General features: G+C 38.6%; 1 protein-coding gene across 9 annotated transcripts in view; it reads left to right on the forward strand.

Annotated features, from left to right (window-relative positions):
* The window catches only part of DYNC2H1 (dynein cytoplasmic 2 heavy chain 1), a 347,574-nt gene that overhangs the window by 107,701 nt on the left and 221,193 nt on the right, over positions 1-18,680 (forward strand). For all 9 annotated transcript variants that reach the window (XM_043579193.1, XM_043579184.1, XM_043579187.1 and 6 more), the window contains exons 56-60: positions 7,426-7,539; positions 9,752-9,912; positions 11,196-11,319; positions 12,127-12,248; positions 15,201-15,287. In XM_043579193.1, coding sequence (XP_043435128.1) covers positions 7,426-7,539; positions 9,752-9,912; positions 11,196-11,319; positions 12,127-12,248; positions 15,201-15,287 — 608 coding nt within the window. The remainder of the gene's footprint in view (positions 1-7,425; positions 7,540-9,751; positions 9,913-11,195; positions 11,320-12,126; positions 12,249-15,200; positions 15,288-18,680) is intronic.

Raw genomic sequence — 18,680 nt, forward strand, 5'->3', positions numbered from 1 at the left:
ATGAATCACTGAATTGTTTGTTTACCTCCTTGATTAGGTCTCATGTATGTTTGTCCATCTTCATGTTGGTGACTATTAACCTTACTGCAAGTCTAATGTCTCTTTAAATTAACTTCAATAGTCACTAGACTAATGTATAAATTTCAATAAAAGTAAATAGCACAAAAACTCACAAAATAATAAAGTTGGAGGACTTATGATTTAAAGACTTACTACTGAGCTGTGGTGGTCAAGGAAGCATGACATGGGTGTAATGACCCCTACAGGGTTACTCGAGCATTATGGAGATCAGAAGTAGATGAATGTGTACATAGTTGATCGATTTTATACAAAATACCAGTTAAATGGTGAAAAGATTGGTTTTTTAAATGATATTTGGATATCCAGGTAGAGAACAAAAAACAGATCTTTACCTTAAACTTGTATAAAAATTAACTCAGTATGGATCGTAGATCTAAATGTATACCAAAAATTATAAAACTTTTGAGGAAAACAGGAGAAAATGTTGACGATATTGGGTGAGACAAAGATTTTTTAGATGTGATACTAAAATAGAACAAGAAAAAATTTGATAAATTGGACTTATCAAAATTAAAAACGTAGGCTCTGTGAAAAAAGCTCTGAAGAAAATTAAGAGGCAAATCACAGACTGGGAGAAATTATTTACAAAACATAAATCTGATAAATCACTTGTATCCAAAATAGACGGAAACCATGATGTACACAATAATAATAAAACAAAACATCTAATTTACAGATGGCCAAAATATTTGAAGGTACCCTGTGTGAAAGAAGAAGGGCCAGTAAACGCATGAAGGGATGCTCAACATCACTGGTCAGGAAGAAAATGTAATCCCTTTGTTTTTAGACATTGAAAAGTGTTACTCCATTTCCTTCCAACTTCTCTTGTGACTGAAGTTCTCAAAGTTAGGTTAAGTTCTGATCCTTTTGCAGTGATCTTTTTCTTTTTTCCTCTCTTGAGGTTTTTTAGATTTGTGTTTTCATTGTTCTGAAAGTGACATGATCTGCCTTGATTTAGGTTTATTTTCGTTCACTGTGTTGGACACAATGTGGATTCTTTGCACCAGAACGCTTCTGTCCTCCAGTTCTGGGAAGTGTCCTTAAATTATTCTGATGGTGCTTCTGTACCTCCCTGTCTCTGTCTTCACTTTCTAGAATCCCCATTACTTGCACTTTGGACTTCCTGCCTTGTTCGCTAATTTTCTTCTTTTCTCACCTTTTTTCTTCTCTTTTTGCTCACTTCCTTTAAAATTCTTCATTTTCTAATTTTCCTATTAGTTTTTCATTTCTGTGACAATATTATTAGATTTTTTTTTTCAGCTTCTGAATGTCTGCTTGTGGCAGTGTCCTTTCTTGTTGGTTTGTGTCATTGTTGAGTTGCCTCCACTTAGCTCTCATAGGATACTTGATGCGACCTTATGTTTCCCAAATATCTTTTCTTACTGCTTTTCTTCTACTTGACTCTTTTATACTTACTCACAAAAAAGCTTTCTTCTTCTCTCTCTCTCTCTCTCTTTTTTTTTTTTTTTTTTTTTTTTTACTGTTTATTTATTTTGGGAGAGAGAGGGAGAGAGAATCCCAAGCAGGTTCCACTCTGATAGTGTGGATCCTATGCAGGACTCCAGCCCATGACCCTGGGATCATGACCTGAGGTGAAATCAAGAACCAGACACGTAAATGACTGAGCCATGCAGGCACCCCAAAAGAAGATTTCTTCTTCTTTTTTTTTTATATGAAATTTATTGTCAAATTGATTTCCATGTAGCACACAGTGCTCATCCCAACAGGTGCCCTCCTCAATGCCCATCACCCACTTTTCCCTCCCTCCCACCCCCATTAATCCTCAGTTTATTCTCAGTTTTTAAGAGTCTCTTATGGTTTGCCTCCTTCCCTCTCTGTAACTTTTTTTTCCTTCCCCTCCCCGATGGCCTTCTGTTAAGTTTCTCAGGATTCACATAAGAGTAAAAACATATGGTATCTGTCTTTCTATGACTTATTTCACTTAGCAGAACACTCTCCAGTTCCATCCATGTTGCTACAAAAGGCCACATTTCATTCTTTCTCCTTGCCCTGTAGTATTCCATTGTATATATAAACCACAACTTCTTTATCCATTCATCAGTTGATGGACATTTAGGCTCTTTCCGTAATTTGGCTGTTGTTGAAAGTGCTGCTGTAAACATTGGGGTACAAGTGCCCCTATGCATCAGCACTCCTGGATCCCTTGGGTAAATTCCTAGCAGTGCTCTTTCTGGGTCATAGGGTAGATCTCTTTTTAATTTTTTGAGGAACTTCCACACTGTTTTCCAGAGTGGCTGCACCAGTTTGCATTCCCACCAACAGTGAAAGATGGTTCCTGTTTCTCCACATCCTCTCCAGCATCTGTAGTCTCCTAATTTGTTCATCTTAGGCCACTCTGACTGGCGTGAGGTGGTATCTCAGTGTGGTTTTGATTTGTATTTCGCTGATGAGGAGTGACTTTGAGCATCTTTTCATGTGCCTGTTGGCCATCTGGATGTCTTCTTTAGAGAAATGTCTATTCATGTCTTTTGCCCATTTCTTCACTGGGTTATTTGTTTTTTGGGTGTGGAGTTTGGTGAGTTCTTTATAGATTTTGGATACTAGCCCTTTGTCCAATATGTCATTTGCAAATATCTTTTCCCATTCCGTTGGTTGCCTTTTAGTTGATTGTTTCCTTTGCTGTGCAGAAGCTTTTTATCTTCATGAGGTCCAATAGTTCGTTTCTGCTTTTAATTCCCTTGCCTTTGGGGATGTGTCGAGTAAGAGATTGCTACAGCTGAGGTCAGAGAGGTTTTTTTTCCTGCTTTCTCTTCTCGGGTTTTGATGGTTTCCTGTCTCACATTCAGGTCCTTCATCCATTTTGAGTTTATTTTGGTGAATGGTGTAAGAAAGTGGTCTAGTTTCATTCTTCTGCATGTTGCTTTCCATTTCTCCCAGCACCATTTGTTAAAGAGACTGTCTTTTTTCCATTGGATGTTCTTTCCTGCTTTGTCAAAGATGAGTTGGCCATCTTTTTGTGGGTCCAGTTCTGGAGTCTCTATTCTATTCCATTGGTCTATGTGGTTGTTTTTGTGCCAATACCATGCTGTCTTGATGATGACAGCTTTGTAGTAGAGGCTAGAGTCTGGGATTGTGATGCCTCCCACTTTGGTTGTCTTCTTCAAAATTACTTTGGCTATTTGGGGTCTTTTGTGGTTCCATACAAATTTTAGGATTGCTTGTTCTAGCTTCGAGAAGAATGCTGGTGCAATTTTGATTGGGATTGCATTGAATGTGTAGATTGATTTGCGTAGTATTGACATTTTAACAATATTTATTCTTCCAATCCATGAGCGTGGAATGTTTTTCCACTTCTTTGTATCTTCTTCAATTTCCTTCATAAGCTTTCTATAGTTTTCAGCATACAGATCTTTTACATCTGTGGTTAGGTTTATTCCTAGGTATTTTATGATTCTTGGTGCAATTCTGAATGAGATCCTTTTCTTTGTCTTTCTGTTGCTTCATTATTAGTGCATAAGAGTGCAACTGATTTCTGTACATTGATTTTGTATCCTGCGACTTTTCTGAATTCATGTATCAGTTCTAGCAGACTTTTGGTGGATTCTATCGGGTTTTCCGTGTATAATATCATGTCATCTGCAAAAACTGAAAGCTTGACTTCAACCTTGCCAATTTTGAAGCCTTTGATTTCCTTTTGTTGTCTGAGTGCTGATGCTAGAACTTCCAACACTGTGTTAAACAACAGCAGTGAGAGTGGACATCCCTGTCATGTTCTTGATCTCAAGGGGAAGCTCTCAGTTTTTCCCCATTGAGCATGATATTAGTTGTGGGCTTTTCATAAATGGCTTTTATGATGTTTAAGTGTGTTCCTTCTATCCTGAACTTTCTTGGGGGTTTTTATTAAGAAAGGATGCTGAATATAGTCAAATGCTTTTTCTGCATCGATTGACAGGATCATATGGTTCTTATCTTTTGTTTTATTAATGTGATGTATCATATTGATTGATTTGTGAATATTGAACCAGCCCTGCAGGCCAGGAATGAATCCCACTTGATCATGGTGAATAATTGTTTTTATATGCTGTTGAATACGATTTGCTAGTATCTTATTGAGAATTTTTTCATCCATATTCACCAGGGTTATTGGCCTATAGTTCTCTTTTTTTGCTGGGTCTCTGTCTGGTTTGGGAATCAAAGTAATGCTGGCTTCATAGAATGAGTCTGGGAGTTTCCCTTCCCTTTCTAGGTTTTGGAACAGCTTGAGAAGGATAGGTATTATCTCTGCTTTAAATGTCTGGTAGAATTCCCCAGGGAAGCCATCTGGTCCTGGACTCTTATTTATTGGGAGATTTTTGATAACTGATTCCATTTCTTTGCTGGTTATGGGTCTATTCAAGTTTTCTATTTCTTCCTGTTTGAGTTTTGGAAGTGTGTGGGTGCTTAGGAATTTGTCCATTTCTTCCAGGTTGTCCAGTTTGTTGGCATATAATTTTCCATAGTATTCCCTGATAATTGTTTGTATCTCTGAGGGATTGGTTGTAATAATTCCATTTTCATTCATGATTTTATCTCTTTGGGTCATCTCCCTTTTCTTTTTGAGAAGCCTGGTTGGGGTTTATCAATTTTGTTTATTTTTTCAAAAAACCAACTCTTGGTTTCATTGATCTGCTCTCCAGTTTTTTTAGATTCTATATTGTTTATTTCTGCTCTGATCTTTATTATTTCTATTCTCTCTGCTGGGTTTGGGGTGTCTTTGCTGTTCTGCTTCTATTTCCTTTAGGTGTGCTGTTAGATTTTGTGTTTGGGATTTTTCTTGTTGAGATAGGCCTGAATTGCCATGTATTCTCCTCTCAGAACTGCCTACGCTGCATCCCAAAGCGTTTAGATTGTTGTATTTTCATTTTCATTTGTTTCCATATATTTTTAAATTTCTTCTCTAACTGCCTGGTTGACCCATTCATTCTTTAGTAGGGTGTTCTTTAACCTCCATGCTTTTGGAGGTTTTCCAGACTTTTCCCTGTGGTTGATTTCAAGTTTCATGGCATTGTGGTCTGAAAGTGTGCATGGTATGATCTCAATTCTCTTATACTTATGAAGGCTGTTTTGTGACCCAGTATGTGATCTATCTTGGTGAATGTTCCATGTGCACTCGAGAAGAAAGTATATTCTGTTGCTTTGGTGTGCAGAGTTCTAAATATATCTGTCAAGTCCATCTGATCCAATGTATCATTCAGGGCCCTTGCTTCTTTATTGGTCCTGTGTCTAGATGATCTATCGTTGTCACTGGAGTATTAAAGTCCCCTGCAATTACCACATTCTCATCAATAAGGTTGCTCATGTTTGTGATTAATTGTTTTATATAGTTTGGGGGCTCCCATATTTGGCGCATAGACATTTATAATTGTTAGCTCTTCCTGATGGATAGACCTCGTAATTATTATACAATGCCCTTCTTCATCTCTTGTTCCAGCCTTTAAAGTCCAGTTTGTCTGATAGAAGTATTGCTACTCCAGCTTTCTTTTGACTTCCAGTAGCATGATAAAGAAGATTTCTTCTGAAGTGTGCTCATCCTCACTGGCGATCTGAGGGTTGGATGGACTGTGGGGGTGTGAGCTTCATGGGAGGGTTGTCTGGAAGGTCCCGAGTGGTCCAGTTAAGACCATCTTTGATGCATGTGGTCATTCTCAAAGGCAGTAACATTTCCAGAAACATGATGGTTATGGACACATTCAATGATTCCAAGATAATGTTATTGAGTACCTGACCTGGTGAGTAATGTAATAGGAAAATCAAATGTAATTTTCATATTATAAAACTTTAGCATGTTTTTTTCCTCAGGGTATTTTGGAACCAAATTAATACGGATATTTTTTGTAAAGCAGCCAGCTATATTTATTGTTTAAAAAAATCTGTCAAATACTTACCTTTAAAGAGTAATTTGGAATATGAAAAAAGTGAAAGCTCTGTAGAGGATGATAGTGTTGGTAACTGTGTGTTTACTAGAGGGGCATAGTCAGCCCTGTGTGCTTGTGTGGTCTCACACTAGTGGGCTGGAGACGGGTATGCTGGCCGCCATGCCCTTTCTCTGTCTGGGCCCTTCCTTGAAGAGGTTTTCCTAAGACTGTGGCTAATTGTATTGCCTAGCAGAGACTAGGAAGAATCACTGTGCATCTCGTAAGTTGGTAATTGTTCTTAATTATGAATAGCTGACATTTTCTGTTATAAAAAGGTATAGTGTGGACAGACAGCTTAAGTATCCAACTGTGTAATTTCCAAAGCTTGCAGCTCTAGGTTTGTGACATAAGAAAAACAAGAAATAAATGCTATAAAATCTCAGAATAGGGAGAACCTCCAGTTGGTAGAGTAGGCTAATAAAACAAGAAACACATGAGCCGGGCCTTTGGCGGCTCTTATGTGGAGGTGGAGAAAACGACTTCCTCCTGAGCAGCGAGGGGGAGATGTGCAGGTGGGAAGGCTTGTGGCCCGGGGACAGTTCCACCTGAGCTGGTGTGGAAAGTGCCTCCCGGGAAGGGCAGGGGGAAGCAAGGGTCCACTACTCAGCGAGTCTCCGTTTGGGCCACGGATTGGAGCCACCTGACAAGTCTTTAAACAGTTCTGTGCCTCAGTTGCATCCAGACTATTTCAATATATTTGGCAATAGAACACAGGACATTCCTTGTGATTGTAATCGAGTTGAGAACCACTGAGGTGAGCACTTGTGAAAGGTTTCTTGACGGATTTCCTCTTTGGATTTTCAGTTAGTACAGATAAACCAAATATGGACATTCACAACGATTCATAGCATTTTCATGTAGGTGGGACCCTTGATATTTGCTTTCAGGAACAAAGAGTTCATGACTTAGTGTTTTTTGAATCTGTAGTAATTTTTGTTGATTATTTGCCATCGTATTATTGTCATGATTTCAATTAATTTTTGTCTAAAAGTGTAGAAACACAAACTTGCAATATAATGTAATTAGTCCCTAAGAGTTAGTCTTTACTGTTAGAATTATAGAAGAATTTATTTTTAGTTTATGAAATGAACACGATAGTACTAACTTCTCTGGGTTATTTATTGCCAGTGTTAAATGTGTATTATGATAATTTTATACATTATGCATTTCTGAGTTGATTTTTATATAAATAGCATTTGTTGCTTTGCTATTCAGAAAAAACTAAAATAAAGCAGAGAAACCTCCTGATGGTACATATACAGTAAATTATATGTTTGGTTTCCCAGGCATTTTAGAAACTCTTATGTCAATTAACATGACAAAAGTATTTAATAGAAGATGTTATTTTAAAGTAACTTATTTTGATACTATGCTTTTAAATATTGAGTGCATTAAAATTAATTGGAATGCCTTATAAATACTTCTATAGGATGCTAGTGAGCAAAAGACAGAACTTGAAAGACTGAAGCACAAGATAGCAGAAGAAGTTGTTAAAATTGAAGAAAGAAAAAACAAAATTGATGATGAGTTAAAAGAAGTACAGGTAAGCTACAAAGGAAATTTCGTGGGGCACCTGGGTGGCTCCATCAGTTGAGTGTCTGATTTTGGCTCAAGTCATGATCTCACGGTTCTTGGGTTCGAGCCCCATGTCCGACTCTGTGCTGTCAGTGCAGAGCCTGCTTGGGATTCTTACTCTCTGACCCTCCTCCTTCCCTGCTCTTGCTCATGCTCTCTCTGTCAAAAATAAAAATAAACATGAAAAAAAAAAAAACCCCCGAAAAATGGTAAGAGCCATTTTTGACTACCAGTGGTGTCTAGGAGTTCAAACATTACTTGTTGACTTATTTTCTAACAATATTACCAAGTGTGGCTTTCAATCAAGGTATTATTTGTAGAAGAGAAGCAAGATGGAGGGTCCACCAGGTAAAGTCAGTGAATGAACCAATAATCATCAAAAACCATCTTTGTTTTTCACAAGCCATGTTGTCTGAGAAGAAAAATGCATTGTAGGGAAATCAAGTCAAAGTCTTAGGCTCTTTTTTTTTTTTTTTTGGTTCCTCACTAGGTTAGCCAGCTTGTCTTAGAATATAAGGAGCCTCTTGAAAATGGCAAATTGTCCATTTGCAGTAATGTGGTTGGAGCTAGAGTGGATTATGCTAAGTGAAATAAGAGAAAGACAAATACCATATGACTTCCCAGTATGAGGAATGTAAGGAACAAAACAGATCAAAGTATGGGAGGGGATGGGGCGCCTGGGTGGCTCATTCGGTTGAGCATCCGACTTCGGCTCAGGTCATGATCTCGTGGTCTGTGAGTTCGAGCCCCGCGTCGGGCTCTATGCTGACAAACTCAGAGCCTGGAGCCTGTTTCAGATTCTGTGTCTCCCTCTCTCTCTGCCCCTCCCCCGCTCATGCTCCGTCTCTCTCTCTCTCTCTCTCTCTCTCTGTCAAAAATAAATAAACATTAAAAAAAAGTATGGGCGGGGCGCCTGGGTGGCGCAGTCGGTTGGGCGTCCGACTTCAGCCAGGTCACGATCTCGCGGTCCGGGAGTTCGAGCCCCGCGTCAGGCTCTGGGCTGATGGCTCAGAGCCTGGAGCCTGTTTCCGATTCTGTGTCTCCCTCTCTCTCTGCCCCTCCCCCGTTCATGCTCTGTCTCTCTCTGTCCCAAAAATAAATAAACGTTGAAAAAAAAAAATTAAAAAAAAAAAAAAAAGTATGGGAGGGGAGGGGGACAGACAGGGAAACAAACCACAGGAGGCTCTTAATGATGGAGAACAAACAGGGTTGATGGAGTGGGTGGGAGATGGGCACTAAGGAGGACACCTGATGATGGGCACTGAGTATCGTGTGTAAGTGATGAATCACTGAATTCTACTTCTTAAACCAATAGTGTACTGCATGTTAACTAAAATTTAAATAAAATTTTCAAGGAAAAAATAGCAAATTGTCTCAAAACAAATTGAATTTTCTAAATTAGACTATTGTAGTTATGGTGGTAAGAACTTAAAGATTTTGTATTTTGCGTGTTTTAAAGCATTTTGATATTTGAAGAGAAAGGATATTAGTAACTAGAGTTACTAAAAAAAATTTTAACATTTATTTTTGAGAGAGAGAGACAGAGTGCAAGTGGGGGAGAGGTGGCAGAGAGAGAGGGAGACCCAGAATCCGACGCAGGCTCTAAGCTCTGAACTGTCAGCACAGAGCTGGATGCTAAGCTCAAACTCAGGAACCCTGAGATCATGACCTCAGCCCAAGTCAGATGCTTAACCGGCTGAGCCACCCAGGCGCCCCATACAGTTATTTTTAATTTTTTTTTTTCAACGTTTATTTTTGGGACAGAGAGAGACAGAGCATGAACGGGCGAGGGGCAGAGAGAGAGGGAGACACAGAATCGGAAACAAAGTTATTTTTAATAAAATGACAAATATTCAGTAATTTGTTTTTTGTTTTTTTTTTTAATTTTTTTTTTTTTCCAACGTTTATTTATTTTTGGGACAGAGAGAGACAGAGCATGAACGGGGGAGGGGCAGAGAGAGAGGGAGACACAGAATGGGAAACAGGCTCCAGGCTCTGAGCCATCAGCCCAGAGCCTGACGCGGGGCTCGAACTCACGGACCGCGAGATCGTGACCTGGCTGAAGTCGGACGCTTAACCGACTGCGCCACCCAGGCACCCCAAATATTCAGTAATTTGTAAAGAGGTAATGATTTTTATATACATATTTTTGAAAGTAATAAAGCCCTTTGTCTTTTTAGCCTCTAGTCAATGAAGCTAAACTAGCAGTTGGAAACATCAAGCCAGAATCTCTTTCAGAAATTCGCTCACTGCGCATGCCACCTGACGTCATCAGAGACATTCTTGAGGGTGTTTTAAGGCTGATGGGGATCTTTGATACATCTTGGGTGAGCATGAAAAGGTAAGTTTTTGAATTTGTGAAGAATGTTATTATTTCCCCTATGAAGTACACATTCACATTTTTATGTATGTATGTATTCATTTAGTTTTAAAGATTTTATTTGTAAGGAATCTCTACACCCAGTGTAGGGCTTGAACCCACAACCCCATGATCCAGAGTCACATGCTGTACTGACTGAGCCAGCCAGGCACCCATCCTTCGTATTTTTACTTATTTATGTTTTTAATGTTTATTTATTATTGAGAGAGAGCATGAGAATGTGAGGGGCAGAGAGAGAGGGAGACACAGAATACGAAGGAGGTTCCAGGCTCCGAGCTGTCAGCACAGAGCCCAACACGGGGTTTGAACTCAGAAACCGTGAGACCATGATCTGAGCCAAAGTTGGACGCTTCACTGACTGAACCACCCAGGCGCCCCATCCTTCGTATTTTTAAATATTTCTTTTGTTGCTTTTCACACTGTTTCATTAATTACCTGGTATACCCTTTGCCATCATATTTCAAGATACTTTATAAAACCATACAACATCTATGTTTTTACCCATAATAAGGGATTATTTTAAGTGTCCAAAGAGGAGAAAGGAATGCCTGGAAATCTTGAAGAACATCTCAGTAAATATACTTCTTTGGTCCTCACACATTGCAGAGCATTGTGTTTACTGTGATTCACTGACGAAGAAAATACAGCCACTATTGTTAGGGTCAGAGAACAGAAACAGGAGGCGGGAGCCCCGGAACAGTACAGATGTGAGCTGGAAGAGAAGAGGCTGTGTGATAACTAAATATGCAGCCAGATAGCTCCGGAGCTTACGTTGCAGCAGCATGATGGGCTTCGTTCCGATGCGTGGTCTGCGGTAGCGTGGAGGTTGACAGTAGAGTCCTTTCCTGTCTAGAGATGGGAAGGGGATGTGGTCGAGGGCACAGCTGAAAATACCTTTCTTAGAAAAGAGTCAGGAACTTTTCTGACATCTCCTAGAACGTGCACGTACCTGGCGGTTCTCAGAAAGGGATGTGGGTAAAATGAAAGGACTGTGACCCCTTCATTTCACTGCTCCAAGTTGTTCACAGAACCCAGGAAAGGCTGCGGTGGATCTTCCTGGAGCTCTTCCTTGTCGTCTATAGAAACGACAGATACTGCATTAGAAGCTGGGATACACTAGTACCCTGTTGTTTGATAACTAACAGATTGAACGTATTGTATGTACCATTTTGTGACATTGGTATGTTCATCAGAAATAGCAAATGTTATTTAGCCTCACTTTAAGTAATATGCTGTAATTTTAGTTTCCTTGCGAAAAGAGGTGTGAGAGACGACATAGCAACCTTTGACGCACGAAATATTCCAAAGGAGATAAGACACAGTGTTGAAGAACTTCTTTATAAAAATAAAGGATCTTTTGATTCAAAGGTAATTGTTAACAGTTATGCCGCCAATTCCTTTTCCATATTGTATAATATTCTGCTTGTTAAAATGTGATAACTTTAAGTTATTGATTATTTATATTGCCTGGAAACCAAAAGTTAAAAAAAAAAAAAGCTGTAGATGTTACGTGTCAGAAGCATTTACCGATGGGTGGACTGGAATCCAGGTTGGGTCTGGGGTGCACATTTATTGTCATAAGTGGTTTTTGAATCTTTGTGCTGTAATTTCTCAGTCTGTCATTTCTTAACCTCCAACTTGCCTGGTCTGCTTTTCCTTCTTCCTATGTATTTGTTAGATAAGACCAGATATCTCTGTTAGGATTCTTGTGTCTCTTTTCAGTGAATAGGTTCAGTTACATGATTCTGGTATTTTTTTGAGATCTCTTATTCAAAATGTCATGTGCATTGTCTCTGGCACTAATAGCAATGGTTTCCGAATTGCTTTTTCTAATAAAGTTGTGTCCCATGTACAGAGGAGGAAGAATTGATGCTTGAACATCATTGTGGACAGACATAATAATTTATAATAAGGAATGTGGCTAATGGAACACTTTTGTCACTAAAATATCATTATATTAAAGATTTATGTGGTTCAAAATCACTAACTCTGAAGCAAAAATTCTAGATTACCTTAATGAAATTAACACTTTATAGTTATTTTAGCTATAAGCCAAACACTTTATTTTGGGAGATAAATTATTAAATAAAGGCCTACATAAGACAGACTAGAATTAGCTTTGCTTTTATTTGAAATTAAGTCTGGGTGCTGGATAACTCGTGATGGGTTTTTCAGAACGCGAAGCGAGCCAGTACTGCGGCGGCTCCTTTGGCCGCGTGGGTTAAAGCGAACATCCAGTATTCCCACGTCTTGGAACGGATCCAGCCTTTGGAAACTGAACAGGCAGCATTAGAATCGTAAGTGAAATACAAAATAGAAATAAGTCTGACCTTTATTTTCATCATTTTAATGGCTGAGTTAATTAATTCAGATATATTTATGTTTCATTTCTTGTTTACATCTAAAAAGGCAGCTGACAACATTAAAACATATAACATGGGTCAATTATATAAAATTAAATACTAAACAGGGCAGAAGAAAACAATTAGAAGCAGATGGAGGGTAGGACCCACTCTCTTTTTCCCTTGTCCATTGTGTATTGTTGGGAGAGGTTCTTCCACAGAGAGCTTGGGTTTGGGGAAGGAGTAATATTAACATACAGGAAGTAGGTTTTGGAAATTTAGGGCTTTTGAATTTCTTTTCTTCTTTTAAGTTCTAAGAAATGTGTCATATGTATTTTTCAAAGCATAGTCTGTCTGAGTAGGGGGGCAATTTAACTATTTACTTTGGGGCTTAAAATTTTAATTGGCTATTGTTCCTAAGTCAGCGTTTTGTTTGTTGATTTAAATTTATTTTTTTAATTTATATCCAAGTTAGTTAAAATATAGTACAACAATGATTTCAGGTGTAGATTCCTTAATGCCCCTTACCCATTTGGCCCATCCCCCCTCCCGCAGCCCCTCCAGTAACCCTCAGTTTGTTCTTCATATTTAAGAGTCTCTTATGTTTTGTCCCCCTCCCTGTTTTTATGTTATTTTTGCTTCCCTTCCCTTGTGTTCATCTGTTCTGTGTCTTAAAGTCCTCATATGAGTGAAGTCCTACAATATTTGTCTTTCTCTAATTTTGCTTGCATCACTACCCTCCAGTTCCATCCATGTAGTTGCAAATGGCAAGATTTCATTCTTTTTGATTGCCGAGTAATACTTCATTGTATGTATATATGTGTGTGTGTATGTGTGTGTGTATATATATATACTTGTACACACCATATATATATATACCATATATATATATACACCATGTGTGTATATATGTATATGTATATATACACCATATATATATATATATACACACACCGTGTGTGTGTGTGTGTGTGTATATATACACACTATACACACACACACACACACACATACATGTACATATACCACATCTTCTTTGTCCATTCATCCACAGATGGACGTTTGGGCTCTTTCCATACTTTGGTTATTGTCAATAGTGCTGCTATAAACATGGGGGTGCATGTGCCCCTTCGAAAGAGCACACCTGTATCCCATGGATAAATGCCTACTAGTGCAATTTCTGGGTCATAGGGTAGTTCTATTTTTCGTTTTTTGAGGAACCTCCATACTGTTTTCCAGAGCGGCTGCACCAGCTTGTATTCCCATGTTATGTTCTTGACTAATGAGTTTTTGACACCATCTATTCTTATTCTGGGCAAAGAGAATTTTAGCAGTTTCAACATCTTAGTTTTCTCAGTATAATTATATTACATTTTTGTGTTAGTTTGTCACAGATTTTTGTTTAATAAATGATGTTAAATATTTGTTATTTTGTGTATATGAATATTTTTCACAGATGAGACATATATTTTATGTGTTTATTTCCTTTCTTGTACATCTTTTATTATTCTTAATAATTTCCTCATTTTTTCAATTGATTGGGGTTTTTTTTTGTTTAATATCACATATTTATCCACAATCTTTTTATCAGACGCTAAAGCATATTTGGGATCTATGTGTTGTATGTATTTTTTCTTAGTATTATCCCTTCCAGAGCCTTTGTCCTCCTGTCCCAACATGGACCAGTTCTTCCCCCAGGCTGCTGCTCCCATCTGTGGGACCTCTCTTCACTGTGATTCTGGCTGTTTCTCTGAATCTCTTTTCTGATGTGTTGTCTTATTAGGGGTCCTTGTCTTTCTTAGTTCCGTCCTTCATTTTTCTAGGATACATCCTGCACTTTAGAAAGGGTGTATTGGATGAAAACTGTTTTGAGATCCTGCATGTCTAAAATTATCTGTGTTACGCTGTTCTGTCTGGTCAATAATTGGACTGGCTTTATAGTACTGGGCAAGAAATGGTTTAGTCTCACAATTTTGAAGGCCTTATTCTATTCTAGTAGTTCTCAAAGTGTGATCCCTGAGCTAGCAGTGTCTGTGTCACCTGGACACGTGTTAAAAGTGCACATTTTTGAGCTCTATCCAGACTTTACTGAATCAGATACGCTGGGGGTGCTGGGGTGTGACACCTTACAGTCTGTGTTTGATTTGTGCGAAGCACGGATGCCCAGCAGAACGTAGCGGTGTGCACTGGTCATAACAGGACAACCTCTCAGATACTGTGGGAATTTTTTTTTTTCAGTATATGAAATTTATTGTCAAATTGGTTTCCATACAACACCCAGTGCTCATCCCAAAAGGTGCCCTCCTCAATACCCATCTCCCACCCCCCATCAACCCTCAGTTTGTTCTCAGTTTTTAAGAGTCGCTTATGCTTTGACTCTCTCTACTGTGGGAATTTTTGAGGGGAGAAGGTAAGTCATGTCTCTAGAAGAGTCTTCACACTTTCTGCCTAGATGGGAGTGGAAGGGAGTGAGTGGGGATTATAAGTTTGCCTTTCTGGGATGTATTAAGAGGATAGTCCCTTCTCGGTGGGCGAGGGAATCTGAGGTTGATGTATTTAATTTATCGACTAGTAGAAAATTCTCTATATTTAGCTCTATTGTCTTCTAAGTACCTATTGTCCACAATTCCTGAACATTTGGAATTCTCCTTTCTGACTTTTCTTCCTGTGGCTACTCAACTTTTAGCTTTTTGCATTCCGTTATGTCAGTTACCACCTTTCAAAATTATTGAAATTATTCCACTGCAGTACTTTGCTCTTCTGTTCTCTTTATCTGTGTGCATGTATATCTTCTTTTTATTCCCTTGGTTCCATTTTGGTAGGGTTTTAGAAGGGATATGAAGGTGTTACTTCTGCTGGTATTGATATAGAAAATAGAGTAAGTTTTATAAAATTGAATTGTTTTAGAAATTTGAAGAAAACTGAAGACCGAAAAAGGAAGCTAGAGGAACTTCTAAATTCTGTTGGCCAGAAAGTATCAGAACTCAAAGAGAAGTAAGTTAAGTTTAAAATGTATTTTGAAAAAAAATTGCATTGTGCGTATTTGAGAACATACCTCAACTGATTTTTCAATTTTGAAAAGCTTAGTTATAATCATTATTTTCATTTCTTTTTGTGATTTTTACTCTAAAATGGGGAACCATATGAAATAATGTAGAAGGTATTCTTAAAAAGTTTTTGGTAAGAGCAAACATATTTGGGGTCTCCATTTGTGGAGCGGTCCCTGTAGACATTGCTGAGCCCGGGGGAATCCGAGAGGGACAGAACGTAGCAAGTTCATGCTCTGGGTTTCCATTGGTATCTGTGTACCTGTAGTCTCTAGACTTAGGGCTTCAGGCTCCTTTATTTTGAATGATGCTGTAGTCCATCATTTGGACCACCATGCTATTTGGTGATCTTCCTGAGGCTGCGCGATCACATTTAAAAACTTGTCTTCTCTTAACTTTGTGCCTTTTAGTGTTGAGAAAAATATTCCTTTATGCAGTATTGTACTTAAGTTTCAGGACCATTTATGACTATTACTGATTGTAAAACCTCTTCTGTACCTCTGGCCTCATGTGATTGCTCTTGACTGTAGGATAGAAGATACTGGTGTGGGTATCCTAACAACTGTAGGACAGTTTTCCTATAAAAATTGTGAAGATTGAAAAACTCGAGGATATCGGGGGCGCCTGGGTAGCTCAGTTAGTTAAGCATCCGACTTTGGCTCAAGCCATGATCTCGGGATTCATGAGTTCGAACCCTGCGTTGGGCTCTGTGCCGACAGGTCAGAGCCTGGAGCCTGCTTCGGATTCTGTGTGTCCTCTCTCTGCACCCCCCCCCCCACCTCTCTCTCTGTTTCCCAAATATAAATAAACATTAAAAAATTTTTTAAAAACCTGGAGGATATGTGATTAAATAATATGTATGTTGTCATTTACTTACAGCTTTATAAGACTAAAACTTTTGTTTTTTAAAAAAAATTTTTAATGTTTATTTTTGGGAGAGAGACAGACAGACATAGCACCCCAAGATCATGACCTGAGCCAAAGTCAGATGCTTAACCAACTGAGCCCCCCAGGCACCCCAAGACTAAAACTTTTCTAAATGCATGCTTTTTTTTTTGTAATTTTTAAAGTTTATTTTTATATTTTTTTTGAGAGAGAGAAAGAGCAGGGGAGGGAGAGAGACAGAGAGGGAGAGACAGAATCCCAAGCAGGCTTCAAACTGTCAGCACAGAGCCCGGCATGGGGACTCAAACTCACAAACCACGAGATCACAACCTGAGCCGAAATCAAGAGTTGGACACTCGACCGACTGAACCACCCAGGCACCCCACTGCATGCTTTTTTTTTAAGTGGTGTGTTACATTTTGCTTCTCTTTTTGTGGAAGAAATACAAATTATTGTACCAAGAAAGAAATTCATCAGGTTGAAAACTATTTTTTCTCTATACAGGAAACAATGATCTCTATTTATATTTATATATATTAACTTACAGAGAAAAAAAACAAAAAGAAGCCTCAAACCTATAAATACAGTGTTTTCAATATTTCTGAATTTTTTTGTATTAGAGTTATACGAAAGAAACTTCACTTTTTTCCAGATACTGAGAACTGTAGGGAAAATGATTATTCCTTTCAGTTTCATATGTTCAGCCTTAGTGCTTCATATTCAACCGATTGTCAAATATTTATTGAGTAGTTAGCATGTGGTAGCGATGTTTTGATTCCATTTGTTAGTCACTTGTACAGGGGTCAGATGTTGCCCTACGCACTTTACATACTTACTATTTTTAGGACTCAGAGGTGGGTGTTCTTTCATTGTGGAGATTAGGAAGGTTTGTCTGTGTGGAACAGTCTAAATGACAAAGCTAGCCTTAGATTGTTGTTTTTTCTAACTCTGTAAAGTACCTGTTCTTAATCACTACGTCATAGTATCAATATTTTTCCATTTTTAGAGTTATTATCAAGAATGAATTCATGCTGGTTAATAATCGTTTACTTGAACCCTAAGATTTAACTGACTCTGGGTTGTGAGTGACAGTCTTTTCTGGGATACTTCCAAAGAAAAGAGTAGTTGAAAAATGAGTATGGTCTTTCAATTTTAAATTCTAATCTGACAAAATGGAGACATTTGCCATTTTAATACAACTTCTACAGAAACGTGCAAGTTGGCTTAATTCAGCCCACATTTATGGTAAAACTGTGTCCACAGAATGAATTGTTGAGATGAATGAGTATGTAGTACGTGTTCCCAGGGCTAGAGTGAGGCTGCACCATGGAACCGGACGAGATGGTGGAGATGTTCTGTAACCTGTGTTATCCAGTCTGGTAGCCACCAGCACTGCAGTGTGTGTAATTCTACCGAGGAATTGAATTTGAAGTTTTGTTTGCTTTTAGTAATTTAAATTTGAAAAGCCCCATGTGGCTAGTGGCCACCATACTGGAAACCTTAGTTCTGTCTAGTCCTATGTGCAGGAGAAAAAGGTATGTAGAGCACTTAGAGAGGTGATAAAATGCACTGTTGGCCACATGGAGCTTAGACACACCCATGTATGAATTGTAGAACTTCTACTGATGATTGGTGAAATGTGAAATAATCTGTTGGGGTCTAAGTCTTCATTTTTGTAAGATGAGAAACATAATATTCATTTTGAACTGTGGTTCTGAGGATTACATGAGACATGACATGCTTTTTTTGTTGCTGTTTATTGTTTTGTCTTTTAAAATACTTATTTTGAGAGAGAGAGTGCATGGGTGCTAGCGGGGGAGCAGCAGAGAGACAGGGAGAGAGAGAATCCCAAGCAGGGTCCGTGATCTCAATGCAGAGCCCTACATGGGGCTCGATCTCATAAACCATGAGATCCTGACCGGAGCCAAAATCAAGAGTTGGATGCTTAGCAGTGTGAGCCACCCAGGTGCCCCTTGTTTTGTTTTGTTTTGTTTATATTTGTCACAATCTGGGGCATTTTTTAAGTACTTACATATTTGTTGAAGGACTGACTGGGTAATAATCTGGAATAGTACTGTTCTATTTGATAAAATAATAAATTCGTACAAGTATTTCTTAAGGAAAATAATTTAAAAGGACAGTTATAAACTTGGACAAACAGGCACGTAGGTAGAGAATTGGATTTTTGAAATGAGTTTTAAAATTTTATTTATATTTTTGTTAAATAGAGATTTCAAGGAGTTAGAGTGAGGGGTGGGGTAGGGATAAGAGGGGCTGGAATGTATTCCAGGCACATGGGGCACCCTAAAGAAGCAGATAGAGGACAGGGTGTTTCCGGAGAATAGAATTTCTAGAGATTGACATGTGGTGTTGCTGGACTGGCCTCAAATGATGTACAACTGAAGAGACAGATCGGGTCAGTCTTCCGACAGGGCCCTGAATGTCACATGGAGAA

Source organism: Prionailurus bengalensis, chromosome D1 (assembly GCF_016509475.1).
Source record: "Prionailurus bengalensis isolate Pbe53 chromosome D1, Fcat_Pben_1.1_paternal_pri, whole genome shotgun sequence".
In the NCBI taxonomy this organism is placed as follows: domain Eukaryota; kingdom Metazoa; phylum Chordata; class Mammalia; order Carnivora; family Felidae; genus Prionailurus; species Prionailurus bengalensis.